The following is a 20533-nucleotide window of genomic DNA, read 5'->3' on the forward strand; positions in this document are numbered from 1 at the left end:
GGGGGGGGGGGGGGATCAGGGTGAAAATTCTCCTCGTGTTTCAGGGCGACGTTACTTCGACGGCCTCCGAGGGGAAGACCCGCGAGGATCTCTCGCGGATGCGCCGGTGGGTCGCGCAAAATATAAACCCGAGTCATCGCCGGCTCGAGAGAGTGAGATTGCTCTTACCCAATCCATGACTATCGCTTCTCGAGTCCGCCGGACTGATTTAGTCTCGCCTCTGTCGGGGGGATGTCGCCGCCGCTCCTCAGCTCGCACTCATCGCGCGTCAGCCGCGCGTCGTGTGCGACCCGGACGGGCCCTCGCACCGGCCCACGTCCACGGCGGGACGCAATTCGCAGTTTGCACTCGCGACCTTGTAGCTGTACGATGACACTGAAGGACGACGGTGTGTGGTGGCTGGGCGAGGGAGAAAGAGGGACGGACAGGGGGAGGAAGAGGGGGGGAGAGAGAGAAAAAAAGAGAGGAAGAAGGGGAGAATAGAAGCCGCACCGAAGAGAAAGAAAGAGCACCGTTCTCCAGGACGAAGAGCGCACGACTGGCTCGGATCGCGGCTGAAGCCGAAGGTGGTGGACGTGAAGGCACTGTTACTTTCATGGGTCGTCTCCACCACCGTGGGCCACCTTCGCGGGACACGCCGGCAGCGCGCGGGCCCCACCAACCGGAACCGTCGTTTCCAGTCCTCCGCGGGCCGCGAAATCCGCCGCCGCGGAGGTGAAAGGAAGACATTTCTTCCAGCCGTCTTTCTCGCCGGTCTTCAGCGCCGCCGGGCTATTGCTCGCGCAGGGCGGGGTAATAAGCACTACGAGCTTATCACCTGCGTATCACGCGTTCATATATCGGGTGCTTGCAAAAGATCCTACGACATTGAAGATTTTTCTTTATTAATAACAATGAGATGATACGTATATAATATTTTCTTTATTAGTAACAATGAGATGATTCGATCCCGATAAAATGACTCATCGTTTGAGGTAATCCATGTATTTGTGATCTTAGGAACTTTTGCAAGCGTCTGATGTTTACGCTATAATTTCCATCGCAACAAATATATTTGTTAATCACCTTCGTCTCTCGTGATTGTATCTATGTACATGTATGTTACATTGTCTCAGAAAAGCGAGGTCCGTTGAACGGTGAACGACCTCGTTGAGGCGAACTCCGAACGTGTCGTGTCACGTTGATCGTCGGGATTGTTCTTTGGAAAAGTGAGGAAAGAAAAAGTGCAAACGTGACACGAAGGTCAATATCGCACTCGGTGGAAATTCCTGGGACTTTCGATCGAGTGGCTTGAATCCCGCCGTCCATGCGAAAAGGAATGAAAATCGGCACGTGCTCGGATTGCGAGGTGTCGGATGATTGTCCGATGATGTCCCTGACACTCGTACGTGTCGAGAAAATGCTTCTGCACTTTCCGACGCGTGATCGAATTGCAAAGGAAATTTCTCGGCGTTCTGCCGCTTCACGAGTCCTCCACGTCGCTCTCAACATTCAACGTGGATTTCTTGAATCTCTTCGCTGAGCTCCCTGAAACGCGACGGAAAGCCTCGTAACTTGTTATTGCGAGTCGATCGATGCAAATCGATTTGCCAACGATCGTCAAGCTGCAGTAGATGCAAGAAACTGATTACCTTGGAGGAAACGCTTCGCTGTACGTTTTCTAATTTCCTCAATGTCCTCCACCGTCTGAGCCCACTCGAACACCAATCTTCGGCCGTACAAGTGGGTACTCTGACACAGACTGTCAAACGCTCTCTGTAAAAAAAAAAAAATCAGAACTTAAGTTGGTGTGAGAAAAATCACGAGTGATTCTTATTTTTGTGTGAACCCTTAACTTTTTAGGTAAACGTTTAACTTGATTAAAAGATCAAATGATCAGAGTCATTCCAATCATTTAATTGATGTGGGCATTGAAGCCCGTATTAATAGTTACTTAAAACCAGAATTGGACAGGTTAATTTTTATTTATAACTAAATTAAGTTAGAAGTTAATAGTAAGTAAAGAAAACGTCTATTATAAGAAAATGCCGATTGTTTTAAACTCGGAATTCCGTACAAAAAAAGAATACTGACGCTCAAAAAGACAAAAGAAAGAATCTTGCTGGCGTTATTTTTAATTTTTCTTATTTTATATTATAAACAACCCAAAGAACAATGATTTTAATATTTGATGAATTATTGATGAATTATTTTAACTTGTATAAAAAAAAAGTTAATAAGTCCAAATTAATGCACCTTAAACTTAACTAGTTCAAGTTAAAAGTTTCAAATAAAGACTATCAATATAGAAAAGTATTTACTGAGAGTATTTACTTTCGCATCTTCCTTCGTGTAATACTCGATGAAGGCGAAACCTCTGTGCTTCTCGAAGCCGATCGTTTTTTTCGGCAATCGCGCGGCCTTCAACTGGCCAAACGCCCTGCAACAAGATCGTCATCGTGTTATATCATGTACGTCGCGTAAAAACCACGTAAATCACGTGCGACACACGCGAATGCATACTTGAATAACTCCGTGACTTCCGCGATGGTCGCCTGGAATGGTACGTTTCGCACTAAGATTTTACTTCCGGTCTGATCGGTAATCTTGGATTTCCTCCTCGCCGTTTTGACATCGGACCTGGAAAGTTTCACACACAGTTACATCGAGAGGCACCCCGCTTTCTAATGAGACGAGGCTTAGGTGACACACGCACATCAATATTCTCTCAGATCGCTTCAGTTCCAGCGACTTGCCGTCGAGTACTGTCATCTGCAGCGTCTTCAATGCGCGATCCGCGTCGTGCTTTCTCTTGTATCGCACAAATCCGTATCCCATGGACAAGTTGCTGCCCGGGTTCTTTGAGTCCTTCTTCGTGGCGATCGTGGCATAATGGATGCGACCGCACTTAGCGAAATACTGAAAGCGCAAAGACGCATCAGTAATATGTGTCAAGCGTGTCAAAGGCTACAGCTGCCGCGCTCCGACTTGCAGCGACTATTTCTAATCACTCACACTCTTAAGCTCCTCGACCTTCGTGGCGAAGTTGATGTTCTTGACGAAAAGCGTGGTGTCCGGCTCGGGCTCTTCGTGGTCCTCGTCCGCTTTCTTGTTTGCGTTGTTCGCGTTTTCCTTGTACTCTCGTGTCGCTCCTCCTCCCTCGGTAGCTCCTTCCACGTTACTTGATCTCGTCGCGTTGCCTTTGGACGTTTTGTTCTTAGACGCTTTGCTCTTGGACGCGGGCGCGGTGAAGCTGTTGTCCGGCGCCCATTCCAGGTACAACGGCAAATGTTTGAACTTCGTGTAAGCCAATTTCGTGAAAGCCTTGCGCGCCTCGGACGGCTCCAGGAACTCGACCAGTGCTGGAAACGCGAGAAATCAAACGTTAAAGACACACTGAGAGCTCAACGTTCGTACAACGACAACGACGACGACGACGACAACGGTACCTGTCACTCCCGACGGTGGCAGTATCACACGTCCGAGCTCCCCGTGCCTGGCGAACATCTCTCGGATGTCGTCCGACTTTGTTAGGGCCGGCAAATTCTTCACCAAGATCGTGGAGCGCGATCTCTCCTTCGGCGCCTGTCGAGGGTACGTTAAATGTAGGCGCGAGAGTGGTATTTTATTTATTTATTTTTTTTTAAGATAAAACAATCTTTCCAGAACTTAATAGGCAAGTAGGATAAGAAATGCTATATTAATTGGTTGGGTAGGTTTATTATGGATTGTATCTAACATATCTGGGATTCAAGGATTCACTTAACGTGGAAGGTTGATTCACGCGTTAAACATTTGTATCTTTCTACAAAAATTAAAAGTAATATGTCGCTACAAGCTGCAATTAAGTTCTGAAAAGTCCGTTCCACGTCTCACTGGTTATTCACCCACAGAATTGATGTAAATGACAAGTTTGTCGGTATTTCTTCTTCCCTTTTCTAAGGAGATAAAAACATCGAGATGTAAACGTGAAACTTACTTGATTAAAAGCGTCCAAACACACGCCGTTTTCCTCCAGGAAGGCTTTCGTGTCGTGGGCTATTTGCGTCTCTCCAAGCGCCAGTTTCACCGCAGCGCTCATTCCCCTCGACTCGTCTTCCAGCACCTTTATTTCGAATCGGGGTACACGATTATGTTTAACGTGTATACGAGGCATGTATTACCGTGTAAGTTCGAAGAAGGGATATTTACCTTCTCTTTTGTGGTATTGTAAATATTGGCGATAGCGTCCACCACGGCGTTCTGCCCGAGGAAAAGTGTGTTCCAATTGTGCGACGAGCTCGCGGTCTTCTTCATCTCCAACTCCTTCTTTTGTTTGTAAGTCAAATTTTCTGTAATCGATAAAATGTCATTCCTTCCAATTCATCTGATACAAGAGACCAAAAAATCATTACACAATGCGTCGACAACTGCACCTGTATCGATGTCTTCCAGCGACGTTTTCGCCTTTCCGGGAAGAAGATGCAGCATTCTACCGTCTATTACAGTGCCGTCCAATTCAACGTAGGCTTTTATAGCATGTTCCGGCATGAGAAACGTTACCGTGCCGAATCCTTTCGGCTTTCTGGTGACTTTATCCACAGGTAAGTTCACTTCACTCAGAAGACCTGGCTCATTGAAGGGAAAGGTCGATCAGAGAGCAAGAATTAATTTGCAACGAAAGAAGCAAGTACTCAAGCAAGAAATTTGAACCTCTGCTGACTTTTGCGATAACGTTCTCACCGTATTTTTCAAACAGTTTTCTCACGTCGTCTTCCGTGGTTGTGTACGTCAAATTTCGAATAAATATCCTCCCGGATTCTGCTATAGTCTCTTCATCCTTTAACGACTCTTCTTGTTTCTTCCACTTGACGTTAATCTTGTTATTCGTGTTTTCACTAGATTTCTCCTTTCGCTCGTACTTGGACACAAATATCTGCTTGCCATCTGTATAAATGTGAAACACAATCAATAACAATAAAATATTATTCATCATACTTCACCATTTAATTATTCATATTTTACTTAAGAAACTTTTGTTTTTCAAAAGAGCCTTCTTCAGTTGTAGTTCTGTTTTAAATCCCAGGTAAGCTATGCCTTTGATCTTGCGCGGGATTCGTATGGATTTTGGCACTAAAGGACGAAAGAACTGCTTAATGTCCTTTTTCAAGTGTTTGTATCCGAGCCCAGATACCTTCACGGTAAATAATTTTAACAGACCATGCTTTGATGCATCTTTTACTAGTGACTTTTCCTCCTGCTTTACATCCTGTTTTTTCTTTAACGCTTCCATATACTATAATTTCAGTGAAAGTGTCATTAAGACAGTAACAACAGTCTATATCTCAAAATATGTGAATTACTGCAACATACCTCTAAATCTGATATAGCTTTATCTGCAATCTTTTCCTTTTCTTTCTTTCTTTCTTCTTTCTCTTCCTTGTTTTCGCTCTCTGCTGTATCTTCTTCATCTTTAGAATCATCGACACCACTGGACTTTCCAGTAATTTCTACAGATGTTTCAATATCATTTTTCCATACTGCTTTCATATTGTTGCCCCTATGTGCTTCAAGGAATTCCATGAATAAAGGATCATCCTTGTGCTGAATTTATAATTATATAAGAAGATGAATAAGAAAATTGTTTTGTAACAAATGAAACAAATTAACTGAGTTACAGGAGAAATGTAAAGAAGACTTTTCGTACCTTCTCAAGTGCTTTCCTGAGTTCCTTGTTGTCATTTTTGTCTGTCTTTTTCTTCTTTTTCTCTTTCTTTTCACCAGTCTTATCAGACTTTACATCGGATTTTTCCGAAAAATCTGTTGAGGCTTCTTTTGACTTAGCATCGGAGGCTTTATCAACTTTGTTATGTGAACTATCAGTCGCATATTTACTCCATGCTCTCGGCTTAGAAGGATCACCTGAAACATAAATATCATCAGTATCTACAAGAAAGAAAGATACTGACTTGCTATTACAATATAATTAAATATTGCTCGTATGCTCTACCTAAATTACAGCAAAGCTCAACCGATATTTTGCAGGTTTCAATACAAGACTGATTAAAATAGGATTGCGCCAATTGTGCTTGTTCCTCTGTTTTATAACCAACGAATGCAAACCGACGAAACTTTCCCTCTTTCGTGTACTTGAGCTGGACGTCGGTCACAACACCTTTTTCACTGAATAATTCTCTCAGTTTGGTTTCTGTGATCTACGTGCGAGAAATAAGAATTAATGTGTATCGAAGTAAAATGAGAAAATAACGCGTACAATAACATACATACGTTCTTTGGCAAATGTCTCACTATTAAACGAGACATCCTGCTTCGTTGATAGCTATTTCCTTCCGGAGATTAACAATCCTCTGGTTTATAATAAACAATAGAATACAATTCGTACAACAGAACACACGTGTGTGATTCGAACGACACCGCTGCAGAAAAGTTAGGTTAGGTTAACGCTGCATTCAGCGTTGAGTCAAACTACTTGATAACAAATGTCTCTTTGATCTGCCATTCAGACACGTTATCGAAAATAAAAAAAAAACAACTTTTATCCGTCGTTGAGTTCTATTTTAAAATACAGACCATCGGATTCCTCATTATGTCAAAATACTAAGCGAAAATAAAACACGCTTGTCTTATCGTTAAGTTATACTACGACCTCGATTCTTCATTCAGATTAGTAGAGACTCGTAGCGGAGACTTTGGAACTAATTCACGACTGGCCGGAATAATGGCTCTTGCACACAGAAATTTCCGCAGCAGGAAGCATTACGACAGCCAATAAAACTTTGTTCTCGTGGAAAAATGGCACGTTGATTGGCCGCTTTTTGCCGCGCGGGAAGCGTTTCCGCATTCTATGTGGAGGGACTGTAACAATCCCTTAGGCCTGCGCACACAGTGCCAGTTCATGGTTGGATCCAGTGAGATCTAGTGATATATTAGAGATGCCACGTTCTGATTGGTACATTTAGTTCCAAAGTTTCCGTTGCGAGAGCCGTCACTTTCCTCGACGAAGTCGTAGTACGAATCAACGACAAGTCGGACGGCCCTCATTTTCGAGTAGTGCGACTCAACGACGAATGAGAAGTGTTTTTATTTTTAGCAGCACGACCGAACGAGCGAACATGCCGCCTTTGATATCTGCTATTATCGTCGTCTGATCAGTCTACGATAAGTGAACGAAATTGTTTTTCTCACCTGTCGGGCTACGCCACTGCGAAATCGACCTATTTTCGCGCGGGTCGCCTCGAGTTGCCCGTCTTGAGTCCGAGGCCAATGATCGGGAGCCACGGTCGTGAGCGTCAACGGCAGTTTTGTTGTCCTCTCGCATCTCGCATCTGTGCGCGACCGAATTCGTGCGGTGGAGAGCTGCGGCACCCCGATACACGCGAAAATGAGCGCCGAGGAGGAAGTGTTGCGCATACAGAAGAAACTCAACAAAATGTCCAGCGGTGACGGGACGGTGAGTAAGTGAGTAAAATAAAGATCGCAGTATCTTTGCCCGGGCGCGCTGAAAACCGACGACGACGAGGAAGGCGCTGCTCTTGTTTGACGAGGACCCGCCGCGTTATCGGCTAGCGTCGTTTCATGTGAGAACAACGTGTAAACAAGCTCGTCGAGATACTGCTCTCGTGCTGAGAAAATGTTTATTCACCACCACCAAGTACAGTATCAACATCGGCCCGGATTTATCCAACGTATCCCGCTAACAGTCGTATGTGTGTGAGTGAGTGAGTGAGTGAGTGAGTGAATGAGTGAGTGTGAGTGAAAGAGAGAGAGAGAGAGAGAGATATGTTACATCTGTTGATTCTTAATTTTTATCATGTCTTCTATAGTGAATTAATTTTTGCGAAAAATTTCTCACACACACACACACACACACTTGACGTATGCTTCTGAAGTATTTCGCTACTTCAAGAAATTTTCTGTCGATAATCTGCAAAGAGCAGAAATACATGTGAGAAAATGTACTTAGATATTAACAGACTTGTGATTAGTTGCTGTCAAATATATTGTTCGATATAAATTATCATCAAATTATCATATTATATGAAGATGCAGCCTCGTTTGGAAACAGCCGTCCATGCAATGTAATCTGTCTGTCGATATAGGGCCAGGAACAAGCGTTAGAATTGCTCAAGATACTTCAAAAGTTACCTGTGGATTTGGAACTACTGACCAAAACACGAATCGGAATGACAGTCAACGCTTTGAGGAAATCCAGCAGGGACGAGGAGGTGATCTCCTTGTCAAAGACTCTCATCAAAAACTGGAAGAAATTCTTATCAGGCATGTATACATTGCAAGCGTAAGATGTAGGAGATTTCGGCGTGGGGACGATTAACGGGAACAACCTGTGATTTTCTCAGGATCGAATAAAGAGAAAGACTCGACCTCGTCGAGTAGTTCAAAGAAGAGGGACGAGAAGTCGGATAAGGGTAAAGAGGACGGTGACCAGAAGAAGGATAAGGACACGACAGACGGGAATGATGCCAAAATGAAGGAGGACAAGCCCAGCAAGGACCTTCAGAGAAAGCAGTCGTCCTTCCCGGCTCCCACCACGACAGACGCGGTCAGATTAAAATGCAGGGAATTGTTGGCCGCAGCGTTGCGCGTGGACGGGAAGGTCATCGACGGTTGCGCCAGTCCAGAAGAGCTGGCGGAGGAATTGGAGGAGGCGATCTATGCGGAATTCAAAAACACCGACAATAGATACAAGAACAGGGTAAGGTTCTGTACTTAGCGAAATGGCTGACTCGTCGGTTTGATGAAATCGTGGTTGCCACAGAAAATGAATCTTGAAATCCCCCGACTTTTCCAAACGACAGTGGAGAGTTCCCCATAACGAATATGTAATCTGAAATGTTCACGTTTATAAATTTCCACGACTCCTCGATTTTCTGCGGCAACACTGGACAATGTTTCATGCTTCGAGTCTCTGTCTTGTGATCGACGGCAAAACCGTGGTGCAATGAAAACAAAATGAAACGCACGATAATTGAGAGAAAAATTTCAGGCACGAAACATTGTCATCTTAAAATTACAGGTCGACCGTTCCGCCGAGGCTCTAAGCGCGCATGCGCGATCTCATTCGTCTTTAAGTACACTCGCAACGCATTTTACACTTGAACAATCACCGGTCACGATTATTCCCCTCCCCCCACGCAGGTGCGCAGCAGAGTCGCCAACCTGCGCGACGTGAAGAACCCGAATCTGCGCACGAACTTCATCGTGGGCGCGATCACACCGGCGCGGCTCGCCGTGATGACCGCGGAGGAGATGGCGAGCGACGAGATAAAGCAGCTGCGCGAGCAATTCAAGAAGGAGGCCATCAACGACGCGCAGCTCGCCACCGTGCAGGGCACGAAGACCGACCTGCTCAAGTGCGGCAAATGCAAGAAGCGCAACTGCACGTACAATCAGGTGCAGACGCGCTCGGCCGACGAGCCGATGACCACGTTCGTGTTGTGCAACGAATGCGGCAACCGATGGAAGTTCTGCTAAGAACCGCCTCTCACGGGCACCGTTGCGACTCACTCCCGTCTTCTCGAGGTCCGCCTCGGAACTCTCGGTCATCGTCTCTACCTAGCGTTCAAATCGTACCTCTACGAGACGAGTCGACGAAGTTATCCTCTAACAAGTGTATGTAAATTTCTCGTCGACTCCTCTTCGATCGGCATGAATGCGTTGAAAATGGTCCGTTTCGCGAGCCCGACCACGTCCCTGCGCCAACTCGGAGGCCGCCCGCGTGCGCACAAAACTGAGGGTTGTGACGTATGAAATCACGTGTATGCGCGCTTCCTTTTCGTCGGTCTACCAACGTTGTGCAGACCGCGAGGAGGCGCAACAGAATATGTACATTGGTCGATCGAGCGTAGCGGCACACTTTTCGCGCGAGAGAGATTTCTCAGTTCCCGTGCTACATTGTATATATACTGGGAAACCGATCTATTACACTCGAGCTTCGCGAGTACTTTGAACCTAGAGTGGATTCTACGGTAAAACATATACACACACACACACACACATACACAAACAAAACACGAACTTCCTACGTGACGTACGTAAGCGATATTTTAATTGACACTGTTTTTATTCGAATCACGAGCGCGACTGTTGATATGCGGACATTTCTCGCTTCTGTGCATAACCGCGCGGTATGGTAGTCACACTTTCATCACTGTGCTGTAAGATTCAGACATCACGTACTGAATTGTACCTACAACTCCGAAATATACAAATATATATATATATATATATATACAAATATATATATATATATACACACACATATATATATATATACACGTATATCTCCACCAGAGGTGTATCGCTCGATCCTCAGTCGAGTGTTTCGTAGGGTAGCGATTGTGTAATCTTTCCCCTTCCCTAGGAACGGAAGAAGCGAAGAGTTTCACACGTCTCTGTTGTTCGAAGAGGTGCAAGAGATCACCAGCCGGAACGAGCCGTGCAGCGTTTCTTGCCGAGCTCCGGTCGTCGTGGTCGGTGAGAGACTCGTAGCCGGAGTATTAGGAAATTGCCGAAAATCGCCGTGACGGTCGAGAGAAACGCGATGTCAGCCACCGTGACGCGTTTATAACACAATGACTATACTTTTTATTTAAAATTACTTCTTTACGAGGTACATTTATATACATAAAAAATTTATGACTATTACATTAAGCTTATGCAATATAGACAGTATATTCGTGCATGTGTAATAACGTAACAGTAGAGCTCTGTTAATTCACATTTATACTCGGCGTTCGGACAGAACTTAGTTCATTTACATCTAGTTTGTATCAACTTGCCATGCTGAGTGTGATACCGGAATGTCACAAGTTCTCTCGCTTTCTCTCTCTCTCTCTCTCTCTCTCTCTCTCTCTCACGCTCCGAACGAAAATCGCGCCGATTTGACCGCCCAGACGAAATGTAACGGTCTACGGAGACGAGCGTCCTCGCGGCAATCGATTTGTTGTCTGTCGGGATTAACCGACCGAGCGATCACGTTTTAACGTCGAATGGATTCTGAAAGAAAAATCGCTCGCAAGATCGCAAGTGGGATTCAACATGAAGGTGGACGATTCCTCGGCGAATACTCGGTATTCAGCGCCAAACATGAGGTCGAGAGCGCGGATCTGTGGGTCTCTGGAGACGCCTCGCTTCGTCCGGACGCCGATGGGCGCGCGTAGCGATGAATTCGACGACGATGAGATGAAGCTTTCGAGGGGTGGGAGCGGGAATCGTGAGAATGAAGAACCTATTAACCAGAATGACGTTTGTAGGCCCGCGACGAGAGAGAATTTGCCCTCTCGAGTAGTCTCTCTCTCAGTTTGAGAACGGTCTTCGCGCAATCCCGAAGAAGAGAAAGAAAAGCAAACCCCACCCACCCACCACCGTTTCTCACGACGCGCGCGCGGCTCACTCTCGTTCTTAAATTATCGTAACAGGCGAATACGCTCGTTCTATCTCTCTCTTTCACTGCCTAAAGTCACCTCCGATAACTGTAGTACCACAGGGTCACTTTACCATCTCGAGTCGATGACAGACTGGTGTGCTTTTAACGAATCGTCAACGTTCCTTTTTCCTCTCCCTCCTCTTTCCTTCTTTTCTTCTCTCTTTCTTTCTCGCTTTAATTAACTTACTGTATACACACACACACGCGCACACGCGCACACACACACACACACACATAGGCTGGGCTCGTATTTATACTTAATATACATCGAGTCGATCTTTACACGCAGCGTTTCCTCGGTGAACTTTTTTCCTTTTATCAGGACAACATTTAACAGACACTTGAGATTCTTGCGATACACGGATATATAATGTATATATATCGGTATTTTAATATATATATATAGAATTATAGATATATACTCTTTATGTATATATATATTTTTTTCCTGCATGACAAACTTCACACACATACACACACACACATATATATATATATATATACACATATGTGTGCGTATATACATATATCATATGTGTATCCTTGTAATTCGCGTTTATCAATAGATTTTTCTTCCTCTTATACTCATCTTTATTTCTTTTATCATTTTCTTTTCTCCGTAAAATGCATGACACAAAAATAAATGCTTGTATCTGTGAATAATTATATTTATCTTCTCTATCTATTTTCTTTCCGTTCACACGTTCTCTCTCCCTCTCCCTTACACGCACATTTTCGCGACGTATACTTCTTAATTAACTGTAACGTTAGCTTCTTCTTTTTACAAAATATCACAAAAATCACACCAGCCTTTGTTCGCAGCAAAAACCAAGTTGTTGTTGTTGTTGAATCTCGGGAGAACGTCACCGTCGGTGCGACGACGTTCCGCGACTCGCCCCTCGCGCATTCGCAAACATTAACAACAAATATTAACGCAATATATCGACGCGAGCCCGCGTGCTCGTACGAAACGCGCAGACGGACGATGGACTTTCGGAGGCGTGTGTAATCGGGAATTCTCAAGGATGACGCCGATATATCACTAGAACAGCGCAATATCAATTCTTCGATGCGAGATTTACAACTTTTCAATAACTAATATTGTACAAAACATTTATTTCGGAACGAGTTTCAAGAGACTCGCTGGAAAAAATAAACATGCGAATATTTATGCGAATTTAAATTTCCTCGAAGCGCAAGTTCAAGTCATGTCTCACGATACATCAATTACAATTTATCACGCATGTGATGATAAAATTCAATTTCAAATCGGGCCATCTGGACCGGGTCGATTTCGCGGTAAAAGGATAACATCGCCGGACGCGGCTCGACCAGATAACCGTCGAATCGATAGCCTCTCTCTCTCTCTTTCTCTCTCGAGGGCGTGAGAAACAATATCTGTAATGTGTCCAGGTGTCTCATCGGCATCCTGACACGCACGTACACACACGCGCACACACACATGTCCCGTCTCGCGTTCCGCTGTACGCGTGGCTCGCGTACAACATATGTTCGCATACTCGCGCAGCACACGACATCATAACATCGCCTTAGGATCTAGACATCGACTTTTCTCTCGTCTTACGTATCACGAATATATCGTCTCGACTTTCGAGAAGAAACCCCAGAGAAAAAAAAAAAGAACAGGTGTCGCACACACCGAAAGCTCTCTCGCTGCCTCTCTCTCTCTCTTTCTCTCTCTTTCTGCCGTACGACAACGGGGAGAGCAGCAGCGACGGCTCGTAACTCCGAATGCACGGAGGAACAGGGAAAGCGAGTCGGACGACGAGACAATTAAGCGCTAGTGACCAGCACCACGATGCGCGCGCGCGCTCACATCTCCACCGAGGATGGATCGGCGCACGGGAGGCGGAGAAAACACATCTAACTCATCTACTGTCTTTTATGAATACACGTTTGTCCAATTGTTCTCTCTCCCTCTCACTCGCACGCACGCACTTTTCGAACGAGGCCTTGCTTGTTTGTGTGCGCGCGTGCGTGCGCAGTTTTCGCAAATCTCTCTCCCTCTCTCAAGAATATCGTCTTTTTCCTCACCCAGTCAAAAAGTTTTCAGCCCAAAAGTTCGTCTCGAAAGCGTTCGTTCGACCAATCGGCGCTCACCGATACAGTGGGATGCAAAACGGTATGAACGCAGCCAAGTGTTCTGTTCTTTTAGGCTGAATTGGCTGCACTAGTTCGAGAAAATTGCATACATATTGAAACGTATGAAACGTACGTACGAGATTCTCACGCTTCAGTATGCGTACATTTCTCCAAACTTTAATGCAGCTAAGTCAGCTAAATCTAAATCCAAGATCGGATTACAATCGATGATCCAACGAGAGAACTTATCTTCGACTAATTCGTTCTCTCATTGGATCATCGGCCGAACTTTTAGCTGCGTCCAAATCATTTTGCTTCCTATTGTACAATTATTACACAACCTTTTCAATTGTGTCGGTTTTGCTCCCACGATGACGGACACGTACACACACTGCGCCGTGTATGTCTTATCATCCCTCAGATCGAGAGTTACACGATTTTCAACCTTACGTATATATACATAAAGTCGAAAATTGCATACGCAGCTCTAATTAGAGTGGTAAGGCGTACGTGATGCAGTGATTACACACAGCAATCGCTCGGAAAAGTCGTAATCGCGTTCGTCGCGGTTGTGGATTTAAATTCTACGGTGTGTCCCCCTAACGACACACAGATAGGCGCGATACAAAAGAAGGATCTCGTTTCGCGGCACGCCGACGCGTTTAACGACCGCTCCTCTCCCATCAAGCTCCCTGTATTAGTCTCCCTGAACGTGTTTCGATAAAATACGAGTCGTTGAAAAGTGTTCCAACAAGCAGGCGACGTTCATGGTCGCGATTAGCATTTTAAAAATATATACGGCGACGATGCGCGCGGAGTTATCACGTTGCAAGAATCGGAGAGGAAATGTATTGGCAGCTGGAAATATATCTACAACTGGACATCATATTGAACGTCTCTTTTCTAGAAGCAAGCTTCCCCTAGATGCGTGATGATACGTATGTTGTTTTACGTCTGTTATCCGTCCATTAGTGGGTAAGCGAGATCGAGGAAAGATATGTGTCAGATGTGTTTGGACGATTCCTGGAGTGCGGAAAGTTCGTACATCCAATAGCTAAGTCATTTATATACAATTATGATTTTTTTCTACCGATGTTGGACAAGAATTTTGCGACGTCTAGCAGTTAGACAATTTGATACATAATTTCGTTCAAGGATATAATGCTACAGTATTGGATCATGGGTAGAATGATAAGACCAATTCAGTGGATACCAATTACACGGGAGTGGAAGAAAAAAAGAGTATCGTACGAAGAGTTACACAGGGTATATTCGAGACGATTGAATGAAAAGAAGATGGGAGCTTCAAAGTTCAAATCTCATTCATACCAAGAACAATTGTACGATCTCCCGTCTGACAAACGGAGAATTCAAACCGTCGTAAACATCAGAGAGGATGGAGGAAGCATAAAATCGATCGCGTAATAGAAAAAGAAGTTACAAATGCCAAAGAGACACCAGAATGTTTGAGCCAGGACTCCGCGCAGGTCGTGTAATTGGAGCAACTGAACACGCACGGTAGAGATCGATAGATTAAAAATTCAGGATCGCAAGCGTGCTTTCGAAATGGCACGCTCGAAAGAAGTACAGCGCGGTAAACAGGAGATTGTTCTCAAGAGGAAGGTCCCGGGTACGATTCCCGGCCCGACAATTCTCCGGCTCCCGATATATTTTCTCTCCGATTCTTACACGAGTAATTAATTAATTTTTCCTACGAATTATCCAAGGCAACACGATGCATCAGACTTGTTTTGTGTGTGTTGTGTGTGTGTGATGTGTGTATATGTGTAGCTTCGAGAAGTGGATTCAACATCATCTCGCTGATTCACCTCAGCGAAACATCAACAAGCGGCTCGCGAATAATGTCCCATATGACGTTATTGTTATTATCATTTTTTTTTTTTCGAAGACAACGCGCGTTGTTCGCGATTCATTTTCTCTCCCGCCACCGAGTTATCGTCAGCAAAAACAACGACACGCTTGATCCGCACAATGTTCTCCCTCCGTCCTCCGAGGATCAAGCGGACAAAAGTTACAAAACGTTCTCGTTCCAGTTTTCACTCGACATCGAGAGTCGTCAAAGTCATTCGTTGTTCGTCGATATAAGACACTGGTATCGAAAAGATTTGTCAAACAGGGTCAGCCAATCGGGGTCTCGGGCGAAAGCCGTTTTCTTCTCGCGCGCTCGAGTTTTCTCTCTTCTCAACAACGTCAACAAGCGACTCGTCACGAAAGGTATCTCGCGAAACTCGCGATCCGTATTAGAAAAAAAAAGGAAAAAAAAAAGAGAGAAAGAAATCTATCGACTGACGAATATACATCGTCATGATGATCATTCGCCGTCGCTAACTTCACAACAACAATCTCCGCGCGTTCCGAACGCGCAAGAACAATAAAAACGTTTGCAAGACTCACAAACAACTTTACACATTCATGTCTATCGATAAAAACAAGAGAAGTCGGGCGAGTCCGGTCGCGACTGCGTCGTCGACGAGCTCTTCCCGAAATCTTTACAGATCACTCCTTCCTCGTTACCCGACCGTTGTTCGTTCAGACGCCGTCTTTAGAAGAAAAAAAAAAAAAAGAGAAAAAAGACGAAAGAACAACTGTGTAACTCGTAAAACCCGGACGGTGCAGAAATCTTGCACGCGTCGTCCCTGCTTTGCGTTCGCTCACAAAGCGGCGGGCACTCGTGGGACTGTCGTGTAACTGTGAGCCGGCCAGCAGCCGTGTGCAACGACGCGACGACGGATTCAGCGGCCGACGTGTGTCACTGAGAAATGCACCTCTTTCGAGAGAGAATCCCAAAGAGCATTTGCACAGTTTCGCGGTACAATTAATTACGCTTTTCTACACCTAGCAGAATGATTGACGCGCGTCTCATTTGGCCTCGTCCTGCTCCATCGGCTCCTCGGACACCTCTCGGGAATGTTCTGGCGTGGTCCTGCAACATTCGTCGATTGTCGAATGAGTAAATAGACCCTCCGCAGGTATATCAGTCAAATGTAATTATTGATTATTTATTTGTTTACTTATATACGGAAAATTGTCCCTTTGGTACAATATGTTCAATAAAGAAAAAAAAAAGAAAAAAGAAAAAAGAAAGAAAATAAGGCTTCTTGCTCTATGAAGGGCCGTCTATAATAGCCGTAAATCACAGTCGATTTATTTTGGGGAGTCCAATTGATCAATTAGCTTACTGCTTACGTCTTACTGCATACTTTGCGGCTATTGTAGACGATCCTTAAGAAATACTAAATACAACTTAAACTACTAAATACAAATGCTAGCGTAAAAATACGAAAAGGAAAAAAATATATAAATATATTATAATGGTACAATTAATTAAAGCAATTCTTCTCTGTCTAGTGATTTCTAATTGGTTAGCAATTTTCAACGATCCTTTTTACAGACATCCGAACCATATTGTTCATAGTTTTTTACAATTTGTATGGCACAGAACTTTAATATTTTTTTTTTCTGTTTATCCTGTTCCATTCCAATATTATAATTCTATCGATTACGTAGGTTACGAATGCAACAAGAGAGATGGATTCGATACTAACGTAAGGTTTGTAGGCTGCTGCATCGACAGAGAGGCCATGGCGGACACCGTTTCCGTCTCGTCGTGCTCCTTCTGGCTCGCCTCTATCGCGCTCATACCCACCGTGTGAGCGGCGAGCTTCACGCAAGGCCAATGTGACATCTGCGAAGAGACGGTAAACGTTAACCGAGCGTTGCTATTCAATTCGAGTCGAGCCTAATTCGCAATTCGACGTGCTCGGCCGACAATGTCTCGATCTGCGATCTGCATCAACCCGGTTGTTCAGATATACAGATAAGTTATCTCTACAAAAATAACTTTGTAGATTGAGAAAACGAATAAAAAATGTACAAGTCTAATAAGGCTCTCTGATGTATAGTAGGCTCTTCTATTAATGCTGTCCCATTCCCCCCCAGGCATAATAACACCGGAACTTTCCAATTAGGCGCGTCATTTTGGAATATTCATGTGTCATGACTGCTGCTTAGAAGAATCGTCGCTGATTCATCAAATTAAGAACAGGCATGGTGCACAAATAATGCTCCTGATTGGACATTTTCGATGTCACTAAGGGACAGTATTAACGGAGTCTGCTCGATACGATCACAATATAATTCGTGTAAGCCAATAAGAGCCGACACATGATGAAGGTGCGCGCAGAACAAGAGAAAAAAAGTAAGAAGAAAAAAAAACTTTTCCTTATCGGCAGTTCACTTTTGCAAAAATGTCTTCGCAAGAAGAAATAGCTTTCACTCGCAAGGAGCTTGCGAGACTGTAAACTCGCCGTTTACCACTCGGACTGAACGTCAGAATTACGACTACACGGGAGCCAATGATGTCACCTGAATGGCGATGGTCTTCTGCAACGTGTCGATGGCGTTCTGACAGGGGATCCTGGTGAGCTCGTCGTCGCGCAGAGGACTGGGCTCGTCGCCGAGGAGCGCGCGGACGCACTCCTGCGCGGAGTCGCAGATCGCCGCCAAGTCGTAGCCACCCTCGAGCGCGAGGACGACCTTGCCGTCGGCCAGATTAAGTAACTGTTGTGTCATCCTGCCGAAGCACGCCGGGCTGACTTTGTAGCCGCCCAACGGCGCCGGGTGGCCGACAGCCGCGTCGAAGCCGGCCGAGACTATCACGATGTCCGGGTCGAACTCCTTGGCGATCGGCATGACGATCGTGCGGAACGCCGCGAGGTACTCGGCATCGCCCATGGGTGGATTCAGCCCGCCGGACCACGCCACGTTCACGTTGTAGCCGAGACCTTCGCCGGCGCCGCATTCGGTGGGCCCGCCGGTGCCGGGGAAGAAGTTGCCGTCGTCGTGTCGGTGTATCGAGAGGTACAGGACCCGGGGGTCGTCGTAGAACATCTGCTGGGTGCCGTTCCCGTGATGGACGTCCTGCGGCACAAGAGGGCGCAAACGATGTCAACGTTTGAAGAAAGAGGGCTTCATTTATTTCAAGTGATAACAGCTGACAGAGTTAACGGCTTAACAAAAAATGAGATTTTCTTTAAACGATCGGGCAATCGGAAAATTCATAATTGTGCCATTTAAGATGGACTGCTGTAGAAGCAAATAAATATAGACTAATTGTTGCTCTGAGGCAAAACTCTCTTTAAAGTAGGTGCAATTTCTAGCTGACGAAATACAGTAATGTTATTTCAAGTTATTTAATCCATTATTTTATATTATTTAAATCAATAGGAGTCTTTGGGGAGGAAAATTAAAATTAGAATTGGACTGTTAAAACTAAGAGTCGTGTTCCGAAAGCGTTGAGATTGAAGAAAGGTTCCAGGTATAAATGTGATTAACTTGAAGATTTGCAATCTGTAATAACTTGTCTCTTGGCGCGAATACAGAATAAAGTTCACGTTTGAAAGAGATTAGCGCTCCAACGTTACGCGGGAGTGAGTTCCGCGTAAAGGAAATCACCGTGATTAGTAAGAGATTTGTGAAAGTTCGTCGTCGATTGTGAGACAGAGAGGAAGTGAGAAAAAGAGGCAGCGCACATGCCCCAGGGGTATTTATAAGCGTAGCCCGATATCTTGGCTACGAGTCTCTCGAGGATCCGTCACACGTCGCGCGTTGTTTATATTCGCGGTGTGTGGAGACGTCTAAAATTGAAATGGCGAGAAGCAGAGCGCGTCGGCGTATATTGTCTCTCGCGCCTCCGTCGTCACCTTTTCTCCTTGTTCCGCGCGCGAAGTCGCGTCCCGTCCGTCCTCGTCACGTGTGATTGACGCGGTCCTCTCTCTCTCTCTCTCTCTCTCTCAAATATAGGAACGGATTATGAACAAGGCTTAGCGCGCATTCGATGCGCATCCAATCGAATTCGCCATAAGAATCTAAGAGAACATTCCAGTGACAAATAATCACTGAGCTTCATCTTTTGCTTGAACATGTATTGTTTTGATTAAAGTGGGCCTCTCGAACCCCACAGAATATATAAATAAACGATCTCTTTCGCACTCACCCAATCCAGGATTAAAATTTTTCTAATGTCGAGTTTCTGCTGAAGTAGCCTCGCCGCGATCGCTACGGAATTGAAGAAGCAGAAGCCCATCGCCTGGTTGGTCTCCGCGTGATGCCCGGGCGGTCTCACGACGGCGAAGCCGTTCTTAATGTCACCCATCGCCGCCTTGAACGCGAGGTCGACGACGCAGCCTACCGCCATTCTGGCGGCGGGCGCGGTGTTAAGCTCGTTCCACGTGGTGTCGGAGTCAACGCCGACCCCGCCACAAGGTAGTCGGACGAAACTCTTAATAGGCAATTGCGACAGCTTCGACATGTCCAGTTTCTGTCGATTCAACGGGTTCGTCCCTGCCGCGACAAGCAACGGAATTCGATCAGCGATCGATGTTCATTTTGCCCGGTTAACTCGCAATTCCACTCAAGCAAAGCAACTTTGTGAATTCGAAGAAAGTTATAAGATTTCTGCAATATAATCTGACAATTCTAACGACTGAACTGACAATTTCGCTAAATAACTGGGAGAAACGTTGATAATTGCGAAATGAAAAAGTTACCTGACTTATCAAGTCGATGAATCTAAATCGTCCGAACGTTTCGGTCGCAGGTTCTGACTTTCCTCAATGAAAACTACAGTAAAGTATGATTATAAGTGAAAACTGCTCACTAAAGTCGGTAGTTTTCACTGAGAAGAGTCGGAAGGACATTAGGGTAACTCCGGAATTTACGACGCAGAAGTCAGATAAAATAGAGTAGGAGCAACTTACCCAGCAACCACTATGTTATGTTTTTATGTTATGTTAGCATTGTGTTACGATTTTAGTTCTTTATTGTTAATATTAACAAAACCCTCGTGAATTGAATTGATTTCTCAATGTAGTAAGTAGCGCAATCGTATATCACCGATCTGCTTAAAATGATGACTGTAAGGAATGTAAGAGACTTTATGATTATTTTGCGACTTAATGATTATTTTGCGATAAGAAGTTGAGA

At 45.0% G+C, this 20533-nt stretch overlaps 4 protein-coding genes across 14 annotated transcripts in view; 1 reads left to right on the forward strand and 3 right to left on the reverse strand.

Moving 5' to 3' along the window:
- The window catches only part of LOC106747554 (mucin-5AC-like), a 33209-nt gene extending 32966 nt beyond the window's left edge, over positions 1-243 (reverse strand). Inside the window, exon 1 of the mRNA XM_014625182.1 lies at positions 169-243. Coding sequence (XP_014480668.1) covers positions 169-177 — 9 coding nt within the window. The 5' untranslated portion in view covers positions 178-243. The remainder of the gene's footprint in view (positions 1-168) is intronic.
- A 700-nt stretch (positions 244-943) lies between these two features.
- LOC106747553 (probable RNA-binding protein 19) lies at positions 944-6622 on the reverse strand. Its single transcript, XM_014625181.1, has 16 exons — positions 6247-6622; positions 5969-6173; positions 5666-5880; positions 5332-5562; positions 4984-5254; positions 4702-4905; positions 4395-4586; positions 4171-4310; positions 3959-4084; positions 3429-3564; positions 2995-3341; positions 2696-2898; positions 2503-2619; positions 2314-2419; positions 1632-1755; positions 944-1527 (listed from the first exon to the last, which is right to left on the reverse strand). Exons 1-16 carry the CDS (start codon positions 6280-6282, stop codon positions 1463-1465), a joined length of 2718 nt encoding a protein of 905 aa, XP_014480667.1. The 5' UTR covers positions 6283-6622; the 3' UTR covers positions 944-1462.
- A 442-nt stretch (positions 6623-7064) lies between these two features.
- LOC106747521 (transcription elongation factor S-II) lies at positions 7065-10260 on the forward strand. Of its 2 annotated transcripts, none has more exons than XM_014625103.1 (4): positions 7065-7429; positions 8079-8256; positions 8337-8692; positions 9136-10260. In XM_014625103.1, the coding sequence occupies exons 1-4, from the start codon at positions 7361-7363 to the stop codon at positions 9469-9471; spliced, it is 939 nt and encodes a 312-aa protein (XP_014480589.1). In that variant the 5' UTR covers positions 7065-7360; the 3' UTR covers positions 9472-10260. The 2 variants fall into 2 exon arrangements, with proteins under 2 accessions (XP_014480589.1, XP_014480590.1); XM_014625104.1 differs by having other exon boundaries at positions 7354-7437.
- Positions 10261-15411: 5151 nt separating this feature from the next.
- Positions 15412-20533, reverse strand: part of LOC106747522 (histone deacetylase 5) — a 114144-nt gene continuing 109022 nt past the window's right edge. For 8 of the 10 annotated variants that reach the window (XM_014625108.1, XM_014625109.1, XM_014625111.1 and 5 more), the window contains 4 exons: positions 19545-19891; positions 17915-18469; positions 17095-17234; positions 15412-16472 (listed from right to left, as the gene is read on the reverse strand). In XM_014625108.1, the coding sequence (XP_014480594.1) occupies positions 16409-16472; positions 17095-17234; positions 17915-18469; positions 19545-19891 (1106 nt within the window). In that variant the 3' untranslated portion in view covers positions 15412-16408. The remainder of the gene's footprint in view (positions 16473-17094; positions 17235-17914; positions 18470-19544; positions 19892-20533) is intronic. The other 2 variants (XM_014625114.1, XM_014625113.1) reach the window with 1 other exon arrangement.

The sequence above is a fragment of the Dinoponera quadriceps genome, unplaced genomic scaffold (genome assembly GCF_001313825.1).
Source record: "Dinoponera quadriceps isolate SergipeBrazil2010 unplaced genomic scaffold, ASM131382v1 scaffold2159, whole genome shotgun sequence".
NCBI lineage: Eukaryota > Metazoa > Arthropoda > Insecta > Hymenoptera > Formicidae > Dinoponera > Dinoponera quadriceps.